We start from the raw sequence: 19896 nt of genomic DNA on the forward strand, positions 1-19896 counted from the left end.
TGTGTGACCTGACAAATACGCTTCTGGAGGAATGGTCAAAGATTCCCATAAACACACTCCTAAACCTTTTGGAAAGCCTTCCCAGAAGAATTGAAGCTGTTACAGTTGCAAACGGTGGACCAACATCGTATTAAACCCTATGGATTAAGAATGGGATGTCACTTAAGTTCATATGCGAGTCAAGGCAGATGACCAATACTATGGCAGCATAATGTGTGTGTGTGTGTGTGTGTGTGTGTGTGTGTGTGTGTGTGTGTGTGTGTGTGTGTGTGTGTGTGTGTGTGTGTGTGTGTGTGTGTGTGTGTGTGTGTGTGTGTGTGTGTGTGTGTGTGTGTGTGTGTGTGTGTGTGTGTGTGCGTGCGTGCGTGCGTGTGTGTGTGTAGGCTACTGTACTGTACTGTAGTGTGTGTGTGCACTGTGCTGTAGTATGCCTGTGTATGCCTGTTTTTTAAGATGTATGTTTTTTGTATGGGGCAGATAGACCTGTAGTAGACCTCCCTCTTTCCCCTCTGCTTCCACACTCTCCAGGCCTATCAGCGGAGCTGCCATAGAGCGACAGCTCATTAGCGCTTGATGACAGGCGGACAGAAAGCCCAGTGGACAAACGCACAGCACTGATAATTATCGCCCACTGGCCCCCAGGGGTCTCCACAGTGAGTTTAATTAGAGTACAGGATGTTGATACTGGGCCGCTATAATCCCACGCTGCTGTGCTATGCTTGTACATCTATTGAGTGAGACAGACGTGTGTGTGTGTGTGATTGTGAAAGATACACGTATGGAGGTGCACACGTCACACACACGTGCGCGCGCACACACACACACACACACACACACACACACACACACACACACACACACACACACACACACACACACACACACACACACACACACACACACACACAGGATTTCTCTCATTCTGTCATTCTGTTTCTGTCATTTTTTCTCTCCTTCATTCTGCACCTAAATACACACATCAACACTCTCTCTGGCTCTCTCTTATACTGTAAAAACACACTCTCTTTCTTCCCCTCTCTCTCTGTCTGTCTGTCTGCCTCTCTCTCTCTCTCTCTCTCTCTCTCTCACACACACACACACACACACACACACACACACACACACACACACACACACACACACACACACACTATAGTACCATGCCATGTACAGGGGCAAGAGTTTAATATTTAAGTAACATTGATTAGTTTGTCTTTCCCAAGGGCCTTGGGAATCATTAATTTTTCACCAAATCAATAGACTTGAAATGCATTAGGATGGATAATATTTCACATTCTCTGGTGTAATGCCCAACTAGCTCTGTTCAAAAAGACAGAACTCACACAGTATGCCTGGGTGAATTCTCATGTCAACTTCATACGTCTTAGCAAACTGGTTCTCGTGTGGATTGATGACCTTGTGGAAAAAGTGTTGAACTCTGTAATCTTCCTATTGTGTGCGTTTGTCCGTTTGTCTGTTTTCGATCAATTTGTGTATTTTGTTTATCCCGTAGGTTGTGGACGTCCGGTTGATCCATTTGTGTGTTGGTTTATCCCGTAGGTTGTTGACGGGCGACTGAAGTCTCTGACCTCGGTGTTGAGTCTGTGTCTGGACAGACTGGACAGTGCTTTTACACACAGGATCTGTGCCGTGGTGGGTTCTCTTATTATGGTCTGCCGTTTGTAAGGTGGGGGGCACATGCCCAATCTAGAGCTGCACTTCAGGTCTCATATAAAGATGAGTCAAATTCATTCTCACAGTCAACATGTTGTCATACCAGAAATAAAAACATGTAAATATGGGTAAACATTACACGTGGTGTGTGGGTGTATGGATCCTTGTTATTATTATTAGGGCCCGAGCACCGAGGTGCGGCCACTGAAGTGGCTGCACCGTAGGTTCAAGGCCCTATTGTTTTTGCTCAGATTAAATTTCTTCTGGGCCACGTTTTGCCTTTTTTCACCAACTTGGCATGCTCTAAAACTCTTGAAATTTGGTAGCTATGTGTGGAATTGGTAACACTACTCAGCGACAGAGCTCTGGCCTTGGGTGTGGCTCAGGGACTCTATAGTGCCACCTAGCGCATTGTCTGTTGTGGTTGACATATACATCCATGGAAATGAACCATATTTGGTAGGCATGTGTGTTGTATTAATCTGAACAAGTTTTACATTTAAACTACATAGTGAATCTTAGAGGAATTTGAGTTATGATTATGATTATGATTTTTGCACATCATGTATTTTGAAACACTTCTCCCAGATGGTTTATCGAAATCATGTCATACAAGTACTAAAATGATCTTGAGGGGTTGCTCAAGAGGAATTGCAACCAGATTTTTGAATTTTCGAAGTATATTGAAATGGCGAAGGTTTGAATTATGATGTCTTATTAAGAAACAGGAAGTTGGTGTGATAGGCAGAAAAAAGGTTTTAAATTGGATGTAATTTGGCAGCTACATGTGGAATTGCTTCTGCTAGTCAGAGACAAAGCTCTGGCCTAAGGTGTGGCTTTGGGACTCTATAGCGCCACCTTGCAGCACGTTATCTGTTGTGGTTGACACAAACATTCACGAAAATGAACCAAATTTGGTGGACTTGTGTGTTATTGCTATCAATAGTCAGAGACAGAGCTTTGGCCTAGGGTGTGGCTTAGGGACTCTATAGCGCCACCCAGTGCATTGTCTGTTGTGGTTGACACATGCATTCACGAAAATTAATCAAATGTGGTGGGCTTGTGTGTTATTGCTACCGCTAGTCAAAGACAGAGCTCTGACCTAGGGTGTGGCTTAGAGACTCTATAGTGCCACCTAGCCCATTGTCTGTTGTGGTTGACACGTACATTCACCAAAATGAACCAAATTTGGTGGGCATGTGTGTTATTGCTATAGTTATTCAGAGACAGAGCTCTGGCCTCGGGTGTGGTTTAGGGACTCCATAGCGCCACCTAGCGCATTGTCTGTTGTGGTTGACACGTACATTCACGAAAATGAACCAAATTTGGTGGGCATGTGTGTTATTGCTATAGCTATTCAGAGACAGCGCTTTGGCCAAGGGTGTCTTAGGGACTGTATAGCGCCACCTAGCGCATTGTCTGTTGTGGTTGACACACACACTCACGAACATGAACCAAATTTGGTGGGCTTGTGCATTATTGCTATCGATAGTCAGAGATAGAGCTCTGGCCTAGGGTGGCTTAGGGACTCTATTGCGCCACCTAGCATGTTGTCTGTTGTGGTTGACACATACTGTCAGGAAAATTGACCAAATTTGGTGGGCATGTGTGTTGCTCATGCATATGCCCACCAACACGCACATGTTGCTTTGTTAGATTCCGAAATGTCACAGGTCTCAGCACCGCAGGTGCTCGGGCCCGCCATCGCCGCTTGCGGCTATATTTTATACTTTATGATCAAGTCTGTCAGCAAGCTAGGAGCTAGAGTTTTCACCAACTCACAGCAAACAGAACTTTGAGTCTACCTGAGTCAACAACCTGATAAACCTGATCTCTCAAGGTTTTGTACCTTCCCATAACAGCTTCAAAGTCATTTTGATGGTAAGATTGCTTGTTATAGGGAGAATGGCTCACCATCCCAGTTGAAACCTGCGGAGAACCTCCTTGTGACTTCACTCTCCCCCGAACCAGAGAATCACAATTAAATTTTTACGGCAATTGTGCAATAGCCTAGTATCAGTCCGATACTCCACAGAGATTATCTTAGTTTATGAACAAATCCATGTGTAGTGACCACGAGAACAGATGTGTCTACAGTGAGCACAACATCGTATGGAGAGAAAGACAGAGAGAAGAAAAAGCACAGGAATAAATAAATAAAGAAAGAAAGAAATACAGAGGGACATTTTGTTTGTCACTATGAGCTCGGGCTATCATGAGTTCAGGCTCCATATAACACAACACTCTAAGGCCTGTGCTAACCATGACAATAAATAGCTTTATCTCTAGACAACTACTGCTGATTGAGGCCTCACAGATGTTCATACATATACACATACACATACACACACTCACTGACACTCTCATACACACATACATACACACGCACGCACGCACGCACGCACGCACACACACACACACACACACACACACACACACACACACACACACACAAACACCTGACTCCCACACACACACTTGACTCCTACATGCCACATCATTTCATAATTCTCCTTCACTCTGCCCACATTCCCTGCTCCTGAGTCCTGAACTGTACTTTAATTAAACCGGATTAATCATTAAGTCCTTATTTTCACACACCCTGTTAATTAATGCCACTGGCACACGCTGCAATCACCGAGCCTTAATCATCCCTTTAGGATTGTACATATTGTCATGGCAGTCATCATACCTCTGAGCAGAGACAGCCTCTTAAGCGTCCATCTATATTCAAATCAAGTCGGACTCAAGAGCCCTTGCTTAATATCAGTGTCCACCAAAGTGGCCTCATCCATCTCTTCAAATCTGAATACATTTAAGGACTAACAAGGGGGGCTTGTACGCAGCAGAAAACCTCTATTTTGATGCTCGACTTCATGGCGGATCTGTGAGCCTGGATCTTAAAAGCTAATCAATCTCCTGTAACTGGCAAAGGATTAGCTTCGCTTCTGATCTTGTCTTGATCTCTGGCTGACCTCACGGCATGGGGGTATATGTTTTGCAATCTTCATTCAAGGCTCTACAGCATCAAAGAGACTGCAGACTTGACCCTCTGTCTATAAAGTCTCAGTAGGACTCTAAGACTACTGATGGCTTATCTCTTGGTCCTTCTGACAGAAAGAGCGTCTGTTGTGTGCCTGAGGAATACAGCCCTCCTCTGGCCCAAATCCACTAGTCCGGTGCCAGCTCAATACTGTGCTCTGTGAAAAAAAAAAAAATAAATAAGCCCTAAAGTCATAAAACTAACTATACATTTGACAGAGAGAAGAAGGGAAAATGCAATCATGAAATTACACCAGGGCATGAATGTATTTACATGTAGAATCTTGTGAAGTGAGAATACCCAGATGCCCTGATTTCACTACTGTAGGACATGTGCCTAAGTGTGGTCATTTCACACACATCTTCTTGTAAAGGTCATCTGGGGGGCATAACCAGTCCAGCATGGTCCCACCAGATACCTAATTACTTAGTTTAGCTTAACTCTTGACCACTAAAATTGATCAGTGATCAATTCCCCTCATCACGACAGTAACTTAATTTAGAAAGGAAGACACTATATAGCATGGTTCAGAGGAAGGTGAGGTCCGTCCACTATTTAAATAGGCCTCTTTAGAAATGGCGTCCTCTAGCTGTTACGAAAAGAACAACACATATCGTCACACACTTTCAGCGAAGCTTTGAAAGGCTTGTGTCCTTTGGTACAGAACCTGTTCAGTGCGTCAATGTATGTCTTATGAATCTGTATGTTGCTTATATAAACGTGTAAATAGTGCAACCTGCAACCTACCGAGTAGGTTGTCCCTCTGGAAAACTGAACAAGCAAACTTCTGTGTTGCCAAATATTAATGTACTGGTTCTCCAAACATATGATCTAATCACTAGTATATTGTGAAACATATATTGTGAAACACAATTGTCTGTTAAAAAGATGAGCACTAGCAGTGATGAGGTTACTAAATTAATCTTCGTTTGGGTTAATTTATGCCGTATAAAAGCGTCAGAAGCTTTAGAAAAAATCATGTATCAATGGAGTTTATAATGTTGATAATGTGTGTATAGGCCTATTGTCCACGCGCGCTGTGTGTGTGTGTGCGTGCGTGTGTGTGTGTGTGTGTGTGTGTGTGTGTGTGTGTGTGTGTGTGTGTGTGTGTGTGTGTGTGTGTGTGTGTGTGTGTGTGTGTGTGTGTGTGTGTGTGTGTGTGTGACAGGTGACATCACTCCTTGGGACTGTTGACTAGCTGCTTTGGAGTAGGCAGTTCATTGGAACACTCGATCCTGTGTGGTGCGTTTGGGGAGCGCATCCTGTTGCAGCACGGAACCCTCGGAGAAGCGCCACGCTCAAGAACTTACTCCACACTATACAACATGACGTGGATACGGTTAAAAGCATACACATCCTCTCCATACGAGGGGTGGATACCCGAAGCTGTTCTCGGAGGATAGAAGTCATGCCTGGAAGTCTTGGGGAGTAACATTTCCCTGTAACTATACGGCTAAACCGTCCAAGTTGTTTCTGGTCTATTGCGCACTAAACCCGAAGCACACTAAAATGAAGTTGGGCAAAAGCGTTTGCATCATCAATGTCGGAGGCACCAAGTACGCTCTTCCGAAAGACGTTATCAAAGATTTTCCTTTACGCCGTGTTAGTCGTCTCCACAATTGCGCGTCGGAGAGGGAAGTGCTTGAAGTCTGTGATGACTACGACCGGGAGAGGAACGAGTTCTTTTTTGACAGACACTCCGAGGCGTTCGGTTTCATTATGTTGTACGTGAAATACGGCAAGCTGAGGTTTGTGCCCCAGATGTGCGAACTTTCCTTCTACAACGAAATGGTCTATTGGGGCTTGGAAAGCTCGCACCTGGAGTTTTGCTGCCAGCGGAGACTGGATGACCGCATGTCGGACACCTACACGCACTTTCCCGAGGAGGACCACAAAGCTAAGGATGACTTTAGGGGCGAGGGCGAGGACGAGCCAGCGCGTCAGGGCGATTCCAAGTGGTTAGAGAGAATGCGCAGGACGTTTGAGGAGCCCACGTCCTCGGTGGCGGCACAAATTTTGGCCTCGGTGTCCATGATTTTTGTCATTGTCTCTATGGTGATGCTTTGCGCAAGCACTTTACCGGACTGGAAAACAGCTGAGAGTAACGTCGTGGAAGAGCACAGGTACAGAGACCTTAAAACGCCTCTCCGGATATTTTTTGTTTCCAAGTCAGAATGTGTGTAGCTTATTGCGAACATGGCGAACAGTTTTTATCAGGAGGTCGTGATTGAGACTTCTATTCACTTGTGGCCTGAAACATCGGGCACAGCGAGAAATAAACTTTTATTGAATTTAAGTTGGAGTACAAAAACAAAGTGCAATTGGATAAGCCTAAAAGAGAGTAGCCTAGCCATTTTTTTCATTGAAAAAAAAAAATATTCTGTCTGACAGACCCATATATTAAAATGACTCACATGCCAGTATAATTGATGTTTCTAGTGATACCTCTTCAAATGAATTCCAAGCACACCCTTGCTCCGGGGAATACACAGTGGCATTAGTCAGAACGGTGAAAATGGTCGAATGGACACTGATACTTGTGTAAAAAAAGGAAAAAAAGAAAGAAATACTGAATGTTAATGATTCAGAAATGTCATGGGGCAACCAGGTTAGCACCAGATCAGGCTGTATCAAATTTCAATTACCCAGAGGTATTGAATAGGCTACGTGTGAGACGGACGCTTTTTTAATCCTTTTCACATCTGTCCGTTTTGACAAGTCCCTCCAGCGCCGATGTCGATTCCCCATTTGTTGACATGGATTGAGTGTCAAATCTGTGCTGTCATGTTTTCTGTCAGAATTCATGTGTTTTGTCTTTTATCTTTCAGCTTCAGAGAGCGCGAATAAAACTTCCTTATAGTAAAGCATTGTCCGCCGAGGATGCGGTGCAGTAAGAGTTCAGACCGTTTGTGTAATTTACAGATTTGTAATTTACAAAATAGACAGATTTACAGGCAAATATAGCCGTCTACTGTGTATAATGTGTCATGTAAGTACATATAAGTAGTACAGGTACGCTGTATGATGCACTCACTGTGATAGACGCGAAAGTCACAAATGGCGAGATTGGTCTCGTTTGGGTACTCCCAACAGGGATCTCTCCATGGTTCTGAAACCGAGATCCCTAACTTGTCAGCTTTGTTGACACTTCACGGCAAACCGTCCAACTAGCAGTTTACACCGGAGCTGATGCGACACTAATGTGATGCTGATCAACTGAGTTTGAACCGCGTCAAGGTCTGTCCCGGCCTGGAAACCACCTCTGTTGGGCGCGCATGGCCGGCAGCTCTCAAACAGTATTGTTACTGTAAACGAATAGTAAATAGATATAGCCTAGCCCTAGTCAATTCGATGCACTTTTTTCAGGAATACTCTGCAACCTGTTTTAGCTCATTACTAAGTGAAAAGAAACTATAACGTTGAATTATGTTTGCTTGTTAAAAATGGAATGATTTCATCCTTGACAGTACAATCTCAAATATACTTTTTAATTTAGTTTTACAGAAGTGTGTAGTGTTGAAGATCATTTAACCTTGTCAGCTACGGTTGCAGTGCCACTGAGTTTCTAGTCTCCTACTATGTGTGTTCACCTAACCATTAACCTATTTGTCTGTCTGTCTGTCTGTCTGTTTGTCCTGCACCCATGCTACAATGTCTACCACATGGACTGCTCCTAAGGTACATAAGGAGCCTTGAGAGAGAGAGAGAGAGAGAGAGAGAGAGAGAGAGAGAGTGAGTGTGGGTGAGAGAGAGAGAGAAAGAGAGAGAGAGAGAAGAGAGTGTGAGAGTGGAGACAATGTGTGTGTATATATAGTGTGTGTGACCTAGCTCTGACTCACCTTTCACTCTGGGTATCTCCTTGTACACAAATGTGTCTCTGCATTTGTGTATGTGTGTGTGTGCGTGTGTGTGTGTGTGTGTGTGTGTGTGTGTGTGTGTGTGTCGTCTGTGTGTGTGTGTGTGTGTGTGTGTGTGTGTGTGTGTGTGTGTGTGTGTGTGTGTGTGTGTGTGTGTGTGTGTATCTGTGTTAGTGCACATAAAGGTTTCAGGAGGGTCACATCTGTTAATTAACCACCTCCTCTGACAAAGGGAAATCGTTGAGGAAAGGTCAGGTTTGTCGTCCAAGCGAACATGGTCCTCTGTGCACTGGCTGACAAGACCAGATTTCTCCCACGGATTTATGTCACCTATACTTTCTTTTGGCAGTCTTATCCTCATCTATGAATGGGTGGCATGATCAACTGTGGCTAATCTCACCCACTTAATAGAAGCAATACTTTTTAAAATTATTTTTCATCTTGAGATCCCTGGGTATTCCACATCACTGGCAAAGCGAGAACTTTAAACGCAATATTTACATAAAATCACCGACTTTTAGGTCACATCCCAATCCTTGGACTCCATCAAAGATGTCGTTGTGGAATATTCTAAAAATGAAACTCAAGGAGCTTATTTCTTATGTTGTGCTTTATCTTAAAATTCTCCTCCTCTCTTTCCCATCTGATGTGCCAGAGGGAGATAGAGAATGAGATTCATAGAGTGCTGTGGAGGCTATCCTATAAGCCTCGGCATGGATGGTATGCAGGTGGTCTCAACGCGTAGCGAATAATCCTAGATCCAGACTTCGGTTATCTTTGGGTGGTGTTCCCGTTTATTGATAGAAAAATAGCCTATTACATAAAATCGTCCTTTACGGTGCTGATTACTAAGGTGCTGTTTGTGCTGATAAATAAAATGTTGTGGCGTGCTGTCGGTGGCTGCTCACGGCTACGGTAAGAACCGTGTGTTCCCCACCATCCACACCTTTCCCTAATTAATTATCACACCTGTAAATATACCCAATTCCCAGTGACGTGCCACACCCAGTGCAATACTCCCCCAAGTGGCTAAAATAAATAATACATAAATTAACCTAACTAAGGTGAACATAAATGGCTCCTACACCCCGGCCCCATAATTGTGAATATTTACTTTAACCACAATTACCAAAATTACCCAACTTAAACTAAAGGAGCCATTTGTGCAGAGCTAGTCTAAGTGAATCTTCTTTGAGCCTAGGACATCTGTGGTCAGGTCATCTAGCCGGGACATCTGTGGTCAGGTCATCTAGCCTAGGACATCTGTGGTCAGGTCATCTAGCCGGGACATCTATGACACTTCAGCTTCCATTAAAAGGCAGATCTTCGTTACTGGCCGGTCCAGCTGACCCGTTTTTGTCTTCAGTCGAACGGAGCGGACAAAACCTCTCTTATCGGGGTACGTCTGCATAATCCTTCCCATCAGCCAGGACCCTCGTGGAGTGACAGGATCCATTACAACCACAATGTCTCCCATGGAAAAGCTTCTTTTTGGTCTCACCCACTTCTGTCTCTCCTGAAGTAGCGGTAAGTATTCCCTCACCCAGCGCTTCCAAAAGAGGTCAGACAGGAACTGCACCTGCCTCCATCTCCGCTTCATGTACAGGTCATCCTTACAAAAAAGCCCAGGAGCGAGGTGTGGTTTTGATTTTAGAAGCAGGATGTGATTGGGTGTAAGTGCTTCGAGGTCATTCGCATCATCAGAGGCCTTTGTTATGGGACGACTATTGAGGATGGCTTCTACTTCACAGAGAATGGTATGAAACCCTTCGTCATCTAGTACTTGGAGTCTAAGTGTGGAGGAAAGGACTCTTTTCACAAGACGAATAAGCCGCTCCCAAACCCCCCCATGGTGAGATGCAGCTGGAGGGTTGAAAGACCATGCAAGGCCACTCTGCAGTAAGGCATGCTGAATCTTCTGATGGTCTAATTTAGTAACAGCTTCCCTTAACTCCCTCTCAGCGCCTATGAAGTTGGTGCCATTGTCTGATGTTAGGTGCGTCACCTGACCTCTACGACACATGAAACGACGAATGGCGTTTATACATGAGTCAGTGTCTAAAGTATAAGCAACTTCAAGATGAACTGCCCGACTCGCCATGCAGGTGAAGAGGACGCCATAGCGCTTTGCTCTGCCGCGGCCTTTCTTCACTTCCACTGGCCCAAAATAGTCGACGCCCACATTTGTGAAAGCTGGCAAGTCTGGCACAATTCTCTCTATTGGTAGGTCTGCCATTTTCTGTTCCCCCGTCTTTCCTTGGAGGCGGCGACAGACTACGCACTCGGAGATTACCTTCCTACAGGCAGAATTGGCATGAGTAATCCAGTATCGCTTCCTGAGTAGAGAGAGCATGTGATTTCTACCTGCGTGACCCAGCTGTTGATGAATATGCCTCAAGAGGAGTCTGGACACATGTTGTTCTTTAGAAAGAATGACCGGATGTTTTTCCACCTCCGGCATGGCAGCCCTACTGAGCCTTCCTCCCACCCGTAGCAGTCCGTCCTCAAACACTGGGTCCAGCTTGTAGAGGTCACTGTTTCGCTTGACCGATCCTCCGTCTTTCAAAACGGTAATCTCATCAAAGAACCTATCTTGCTGGAAAAAGGAGATGATGGCACCTTCTGCCCTCTCAAGGTCATCGGTTGTAAGCGACTGTCCCCGGACTGCTAATTTCTCTCTTTGCATCTCCGCATGAAGGTGGTCCTTTCTTTGGTCTCCATCGTCATGGCCGATGCTTCCAGAGGCTTGGAGAACCTTTCTCTTTTGGGACAAGGTTAGAAGTGCATCTCTAAGCCTTAGCATCCATGCCACAGATGTGATCAGCTTCTTAAAAACTGAAAAGTGACTTAAAAACACCTTGGTTGCATTCAGTGGACTGTGCGAGACAAAGGCATTCACAAGTGGGTCTTTCTTCACCTCAGGATCATCCACAGGGATCGGCGATTGCTCCATGATGGTCTTAGGCCATTCCTCTTCCCCCCTCAAGAGAAATTCTGGTCCCTTCAGCCACCGCTCACATGCAAGGAACTCTTGAGCACTTAGACCCCTGGATGCCTCATCTGCCGGATTCAATCTTGTGCCAATATGTCTCCACTGTGAAACATCAGTTTCATTTCTAATTACAGCCACCCTATTGGCCACAAATGTATGAAATCTCCTGGTCTCATTTCCGATATACTTTAAAACGGTTGTACTGTCTGTCCAGAATACCGATGGGTGGAGATCCAGCTGCAACTCTCTCTTCAGCATCTTGTCCACCTGGACAGCCAGGACAGCAGCAGTCAGCTCGAGCCGAGGAATTGTGGTTTGCTTTAAAGGAGCGACCCTGGCTTTACCCAAGATAAAAGCAATACTGACACGGTTTCTCTTGTTCTCCATCCTGAGATATGATGCAGTTCCGTAGCCATACTCGCTAGCATCAGAGAAGTGATGCAACTGCAGGAGAGTAGGTGTTTCAAAGTCTTTTGGCTTGATGCAGCGGTCCACTGTGAGCTTGGCGATGTGATGTAGATTAGCCAGCCATTTGGACCACTGCTCAGAGAAGACACGAGGTATGCTGGCGTCCCAGCCGATGTTCAGCCTGCACATCTCCTGCAGCATCCTTTTGACAGGCAAAGTAAATGGTGCAAGAAAACCCAAAGGGTCATAGATAGACGACACCACAGACAATATGCCACGTCTTGTATGTGGGCGCTCTTCTATGGCTATTCTAAAGGTCAGAACATCAGCATCTATGCACCAATGAAGACCAAGAGCTGTTTCAACAGGACTTGCCTTTTGATCCAGGTTAAGCCCCCTGGTGGCCTTGGAACGCTGTGGCTCAGGAATACTGGCCAAAACTTCACTGCTGTTGCTTGTCCACTTCAACAGGCGGAATCCTCTCTTCGCACAGGCTTCAGTCAATTCATGGACCATTTCTATGGCCTTGGCCTCTGATGACACAGACTTAAGACAGTCGTCCATGTAGAAATTTTGCAGTATTGTGTTCATAACACTGGGTTCAAAGTTGTCTTTGTAGTCTTGTACAATTCTCCTCAGTGCATAATTCGCACAACTGGGCGAAGACACAGCCCCAAAGAGATGAACTCTCATCCTGTATTGCATGGGAGCTTGTTTTGTATCGCCATCAGGATACCACAAGAAGCGTAAAAAGTCTGTGTGCTCAAGAGACACCCTCACCTGATGGAACATGGCTTGAATGTCTGCCATCAGTGCTACACGTTCCTGTCTAAACCTAGTAAGTACACCAAGCAAAGTGCTTGTGAGGTAAGGCCCCTGCAACAGCTGCGAGTTCAATGAAATTCCTTTATACACGGCAGCACAGTTGAAAACAACTCTAAGGGTTTTCTTTTTCGGATGGTATACCCCGTGATGGGGAATATACCACACCTTGCCGTCAGCCCGCTTCAACTGCTGCTGTGGTACAAGCTCAGCATAACCCTTTTCAATTACTTCAGAGAGGAAAGCTGTGTACTCTTGATGATAAACTTCGTTCCTCTTGAACTTCCTATGAAGACTTAAGAGACGCTGCTCTGCGATGCTGTAGTTGTTTGGCAGGATGACATCTTTAGCCTTAAAAGGCAAATCAAAGCAGTAGTGCCCTTCATCAAGCTGAATTGAAGACTCCATGATTTGCATGAACCTTTGATCCTCTCGGGAAAGGCACACATCATCTGATTTTTCATTGAACTCCTGATTGTATTGGGCAACCAATAAGTCCTGTAGCTTGGCGACTGAAATCCTATTGGCAGTGAAAGCAGGACGGCCAAACTTGCCTTTGCACGGCTCACCACCTCTCAGCGGACCGTTCACGACCCACCCCAGTAGAGTCCTGACAGCATATGGTCCTTCGCCTTGGCTATTTATTATTTCCCATGGTTCCATGAGCTTCGGTGCGTTGGTGCCTATCAGCAACTCCACCTCTGCCTCAAGACTGGGAACCTTAATGCCTTCAAGGTATTTCCATCCCTCTAGGTCCTGTTGAGTGAGAATGTTATTTCTGCTCACAGGCATAGTCCTCTGAGTATAGACTTCAGGTAAGTCTAGGAAGTTATTCTCATTCAAGCCAGAAACCTCAAGACCACTAAGCAAGAGTGTGTCAACAGACCTCTCTTGGCCAAGAGTACGAAGAAGAATGCTAGTCCTGACTCCTGAAAGATTCAGTTTCCTCATGAGGTGTTGGGTACAGAAAGAAGCTGAACTCCCAGGGTCTAGGAAGGCATAAGTGTTCACAGTCTTGCTCCCGAACTTGGTCTTCACCTGTACAGGCACAATAGAAAGAACATTTTCATCACTTCCGGCCCCAGTATGGCCACATGTCTCCAATGACACAAGTGCATTATTGACTGACACTTCCTGTGCTTTAGCTTTATACTCGATATGAAGGACAGTTGGATGTTTGTATTTACAGATATCACATGTTAAAGGCTCGTCACATTCCCTACTCATATGACCTCTCCTCAGACAGCTGAAACACACTCTGCCTACTTTCAAAGCATCCAATTTCTCTCTGTGTGTCATCTCATAAAGCTGTGAACATTTCTCTACTGAATGCTGACTCCTACACACACAGCACGACTCTTGGTCATTCTTCTGTGAAGCTGGCCCTCTGCGCTGTTGATGCCAAGTTGCTGATGTAGTTGGTCCAGAGGCAGTATTGATGGCAGCAACAGTAGCATGGCCTCTTCCAATATATCTGCTCTTGGGTTTAGAGGAAGGGTCTGGTGACATGCCCTGTAGGTCACCAAAGAGAGGATCAGATAACATCTTCACCTGACGTTCAATGAAGGCCACAAAATCTGGGAACATAGCTCTGTGACCACGGCGCTCCTGTAGCTCCCAGGCGACAGACCTCCATTTCTCCCTCAGTTTATATGGCAGCTTCATCATTATCAGTCGAAGATTAGATGGCACGTTCATCTCCTCCATATGTCGTAGATCTTCCATGACATTGCAACAGTCCCTTAAAAAGATTGAAAAAGACTGCAGAGCATTAGTGTCGTCAACCTTCATTGTTGGCCACTTCATAGCCTTCTCCATATAAGCTGCAGCAATTTTCAGTTCATTACCAAAATGCTCTTTCAATAGATTCTTTGCTCTATCATAACCCTGCCCAAGAGTCATGTTATAGCAACTCCGAACCAGTTCTCTTGGCTGCCCTCTGGTATATTGCTCAAGGTAGTAAAGACATTCTTGTTTATCTGTAGTTTTCTTTTCAATACCTTGCTCAAAGGCTCTAATAAAGGCAGCATATTTAAGTGGATCACCATCAAACTCTGGGATAGCTCGTGGAGGGAGAGAGGCTAAGGCTTGATTCTGAACCAGCTGAGCAGTGATGTTAGTTTGCTTTTGCATAAGGTCATACAGAGTGGAGTGTTGAACATTATCACGAGGAGAATGATTATGTGATTGTGACTGCATACGTATACTCCCTTGTGAGGTCAGTGGCTGAAATCCTGCTGTTGTAGTGTTGGTGAGTCCAGATCCAAGGCCATTTCCACTTGCTTCATCATCACTCGTATTTGTAGGCTCACTCCATTGAGAAGTTGACGACTGAAAACCTGACGATATAGGGTTGCTGAATCTAGATCCGTTTCCCTGAACTTCAGACCTGTGAGAAGACGGTGCAAAGGACACTGAAGACAAAGGGTTATAAGACCTTACTGAAGACTGAGCTTGCGGAATATGTAGCCTTCCTTTAGGCCGTGCAGCCAATGGCAGAGAATGGTCCTGTTGGAAAGAGACAGTTTTAGGAAGTTGCAAGACAGGAGCTGTGTTCAGATAGCTTGATGTTTGTGATTTCAAATGAGCATTAAGATAGGCATTCATGGCATCTTCTCTATTATCCTCTTCATCATACTCAACCACATCTTCACCACCAGACACGTTTTCAAACACAGACAATTTAGCTGTCGCAGCAGCCAATTTGGCCTCAACCTCTAGCTGTTCCTTTTTTCTTTTCAGCTTTGCCTTTTCAATTTGAAGGGCTGCTTCCTCAGCATCAATATCATGCATTTTTCTCAAAGCAGCTGCAGACTGTAAAAGAGCAGCCCTTTCAGCCTTTGCCTTTAAACGTACAGAATTAATACTAGAAGCCTTTGAATGGACAGAAGAGCGACCTTTATGTTTTGATCCTTTACTTGAAACATTGGATATACTGTCTTCAGGCCTTAGGTCAGAGTCTGTTATAGACAGCACATCAAACTCATCACTGTCCTTTTTTGCAGCATTGGCCAACCATTGCTTCACATCATTTTCAAATGAATCCATTTCCTTTGTTTTCTGTAAAAGCCATTTTTTTTGCTTCTCGTATTCAGGGTCTGGCATAGGCATTTCCAACAAAGTCGTTTGAGTTTCTAAAGCCTCTTTGCACAATGTGGTATATTTGCTTAGACATTTCTTCACATCAGACACAGTTTGAGATGTAATTTTTTCAGAAAAAAGCCCATTAATCCTTTGCTTAATTTTGTTAGCTTGCATAAATTGGAATTTCCGATTTTTCTGAAGGTTTTCAAACAACATGGTAAATCCCTTAGCTGTTAATTTTCTTGTGCGTTTCTCCGAATCATCAACAGGAAAACTAGGTTTATCGGGAATGTTATTTTCATCTGTAACCACAACAGCAGTCTTGGCCCGGTCGGGCAAATTGTCTTCCTCTGCGCTCATATTTGTGTGTTAAGCGCGTCAAGTTCAAGCGCTCTATAAAACACAACAATTTACTTTAGGCCTACTTATGCGGAGGCAGCCGACAGCACGCACAACACAGCACTTGGAATATCCCGAGCGTCGGAATTTGTCAATTAACAGCACACGCAGGCCAGACAATTTTTATGAAGCAGCAGCACTGAAAAGTCTATCGTTTACATTTCAAAAGTCCACGTTTTCTTTTCCAACTCCAGCATAGAGGAATATGAAAGTGTACCCACCAGCCTTCGATGATTGCGGTCTGCACTGGATAACGACGTGAGGACTTCCAGGTGTTCCAATTAAGACTTCCAAGTTCCGCGACAGTAATCAATCCAATGAAACGGGCAGTCCTTTTTCAATATCCAAACGATCAGAACGCTTCTGTCCAATTCAGAAGCGTATCCAGACAAAAGGAATGGGTTCTTACGGTGTGGAGGCTATCCTATAAGCCTCGGCATGGATGGTATGCAGGTGGTCTCAACGCGTAGCGAATAATCCTAGATCCAGACTTCGGTTATCTTTGGGTGGTGTTCCCGTTTATTGATAGAAAAATAGCCTATTACATAAAATCGTCCTTTACGGTGCTGATTACTAAGGTGCTGTTTGTGCTGATAAATAAAATGTTGTGGCGTGCTGTCGGTGGCTGCTCACGGCTACGGTAAGAACCGTGTGTTCCCCACCATCCACACCTTTCCCTAATTAATTATCACACCTGTAAATATACCCAATTCCCAGTGACGTGCCACACCCAGTGCAATACTCCCCCAAGTGGCTAAAATAAATAATACATAAATTAACCTAACTAAGGTGAACATAAATGGCTCCTACAAGTGCTATTGGTTATATTAAAAGTTATGCACTACCAAAGGCTAGGCTTTATTCTGAGTTCTTGAGTTACTACTACCCATATTGTCACTTTGGAAGACTAGAAGACTCCCTTCCATTTGCTGGCTCTGCCTACCCTACATATTGATTTAATTTTCTCTCTCTCCAAAACATCAAATCCAATTTGTCTTCAAATGGAGAATACCTGACGGCAGACAAGGTTATAGGAACACAAAAGTATATAGAGACACAAAAGGAATATGTAACCAGAATATTGCCCTGCCTTTGTGACTGCATAGGCCTACCATATGTATGCTTTTGTTTACAATAGCAGCACACCTATACAGTGTTTTGTAAATCCAACCATGCTAGTGAATCAAAATGTGTCTTTAACTGAGGCATGACAAACATTTTGTATGATTCCATTAGCTTGATCCCTGTAACCAGGATTGTCAGTTATATGACCGATATGGTGTATAGCTGGCTAATTGCCTGATTGCCATTTGGCGCCCGCGCTCATGTTGGTGTTTCTGCTGCTACGGTAACATGCATTGTGTGACACCCTGCTGTGCACTATGGCAACTGACACCTACTCCCCCTCCTCCTCCCCCCCATTTCCCCTTGTCTATGTATGCGTGTTTGTGTGACCTTGTGTGCGACTGTATAATTTGCTTGGGCTTATGCCGACGTGTGTCTGTGTTTATGTCACTGGATGTATATGAATTCATTTGTGTGTGTGTGTGTGTGTGTGTATGTGTGTGTGTATGTATGTGTGTGTGTGTGTGTGTGTGTGTGTCCATACATACCTGTGAGTGAAATATGTGTTCTGTGTTTCTGTCTTTGTGCATTTCCGTCCATGTCTTTGTGTGTGTTTGTGTGTGTGTGTGTGTGTGTGTGTGTGTGTCACGCAGGATCATCGAGGCCGTGTGCATCGGCTGGTTCACCGCCGAGTGCATCATCCGCTTCCTGGTGTCGCGGGACAAGTGCGAGTTCGTGCGGCGGCCGCTCAACGTCATCGACCTGCTGGCCATCACGCCCTACTACATCTCGGTGGCCATGACCGTGCTGACCGGCGAGAACTCCCAGCTGCAGCGGGCCGGCGTCACGCTCCGCGTCCTGCGCATGATGCGCATCTTCTGGGTCATCAAGCTGGCGCGCCACTTCCTGGGCCTGCAGACGCTGGGCCTGACGCTGCGCCGCTGCTACCGCGAGATGGTCATGCTGCTGGTCTTCATCGCCGTGGCCATGGCCATCTTCAGCGCCCTGGCGCAGCTGCTGGAGCACGGCCTGGACCTGGAGGCGGGCAACGAGGACTACGCCAGCATCCCGGCGGCGTGCTGGTGGGTTATTATCTCCATGACCACCGTGGGCTATGGAGACATGTACCCCATCACCGTGCCGGGGCGCGTGCTGGGCGGCCTGTGCGTGGTGAGCGGCATCGTGCTCCTGGCGCTGCCTATCACCTTCATCTACCACAGCTTCGTGCAGTGCTACCACGAGCTCAAGTTCCGCTCGGCAAGGGTCACGCGCACCCTCTCCGCCGAGTTCATCAACTGATGATGGGGGTCGACAGGAACGGCCACGGAGCCGAGCCGCGAGGCCGCATGCACCTTGGGAAACGTCCGAGAACGAGAGTGGGGGGGGGGGGGCGCGGAGAACGCAGATATCTCGAAAAATCTCTCGGAGAAGAGAGGCCTTCCACAGTCACATCACTCTCACCAACTTCTCTGGCCTGCCAAAGACTCCCCCCCCCATCACAGAAAGTTCCAGATGTTTCTGGACTTTAAAGCCTGTGTACGCTAAACGTTATGGTTAAATGTGTGACAAGCAGGGGTCGGAGTTTCAAGGCTTTAATGTCCACTGAGAGCTCATAGGAGGTCTGGAGGAAAAACCCTTGAAGGCTTCAGAGCTCAGTGATTAAGACATTCAACCTCACGCGAGGAGACTCTCAAGGCAATCAATTACGTTAATCAACTGACTAACCAACCACACACCTGGCACCCATATTGAATTGCTGTTCATCAGGGAGAGCTCCTGTATTCTGTAGAGTTCTGTATGTACAGCAGCTCTGATTGAGCATTGGGTTTTTAATGAAGATATAGAGAACGGGGGGGTGGGAAGGGGTCGCTGGGAGTGAATGTATAGGGGATGCTGCTATGGCAACTAGGGTTTTCTGGCTAGATGTCCTTGACAAGCCACAAATGTAGAGAGCAGCTCGTCTGTGTCCAAGAGGCCTTCATATCACTTTCTCAGCTACAGAGGAGCTGGCTGGCTTCTTGTCTAATTGCCTTATAACCTGTTCTTATTTCCCTTTAAAATAGAAAAAAAACCACACATGGCTTCGCACCATGCAGGCAACAGGATTACAGGCACTGAATGCAATCTGAAATGCCACTGTGCTGGCGAGTACTGGCAGCAGCGGAACAGTGTGTGTGTGTGTGTGTGTGTGTGTGTGTGTGTGTGTGTGTGTGATTTTGTTATGTTCCCAGACTCATATTCTTCTCTTCAGTGCACTGTGGTATTTGTAAACGTGCTAAAATGGAGGCGGAATCCAACTCACATCAAACTTTTGTGAAACCTGTAAGAATGACAGGTCTCGTTCTCCTCAGACCTTCTCTCTTTTGTTTGTTTGGGGAATAATTGGGGGCGAGCGGGTAGTGTTGTAGTGCTGATCCAAAGAGTGTTGGGGCACATTCTGGAAAAGAAAATCAGTGAATGAAGTGTACAATTGTGTACGTACCTGATCATTTCCATAATCAGAAGTTTTGCAGCTATCCATCCATCCATCATCCCTAATATTTTTAGAGCAT

General features: G+C 45.5%; 1 protein-coding gene across 1 annotated transcript; it reads left to right on the forward strand.

The window, feature by feature from the left end:
* The first annotated feature begins 6157 nt into the window (after positions 1–6157).
* Positions 6158–18643, forward strand: LOC134064363 (potassium voltage-gated channel subfamily G member 3-like). Its single transcript, XM_062520282.1, has 5 exons — positions 6158–6826; positions 10974–10989; positions 12120–12134; positions 12193–12217; positions 17998–18643. The coding sequence occupies exons 1-5, from the start codon at positions 6227–6229 to the stop codon at positions 18641–18643; spliced, it is 1302 nt and encodes a 433-aa protein (XP_062376266.1). The 5' UTR covers positions 6158–6226.
* Positions 18644–19896: the final 1253 nt, after the last annotated feature.

The sequence above is a fragment of the Sardina pilchardus genome, chromosome 18, assembly GCF_963854185.1.
Source record: "Sardina pilchardus chromosome 18, fSarPil1.1, whole genome shotgun sequence".
In the NCBI taxonomy this organism is placed as follows: domain Eukaryota; kingdom Metazoa; phylum Chordata; class Actinopteri; order Clupeiformes; family Clupeidae; genus Sardina; species Sardina pilchardus.

Bases quoted from the DNA above. Each gene is read 5' to 3' on its own strand.
- LOC134064363 (XM_062520282.1), top strand. From the start codon at position 6,227: ATGAAGTTGGGCAAAAGCGTTTGCATCATCAATGTCGGAGGCACCAAG. The intron at 12,218-17,997 runs GTCATAGATAGA...TGTGTCACGCAG, and splicing joins GGTGCAAGAAAACCCAAAGG to GATCATCGAGGCCGTGTGCA.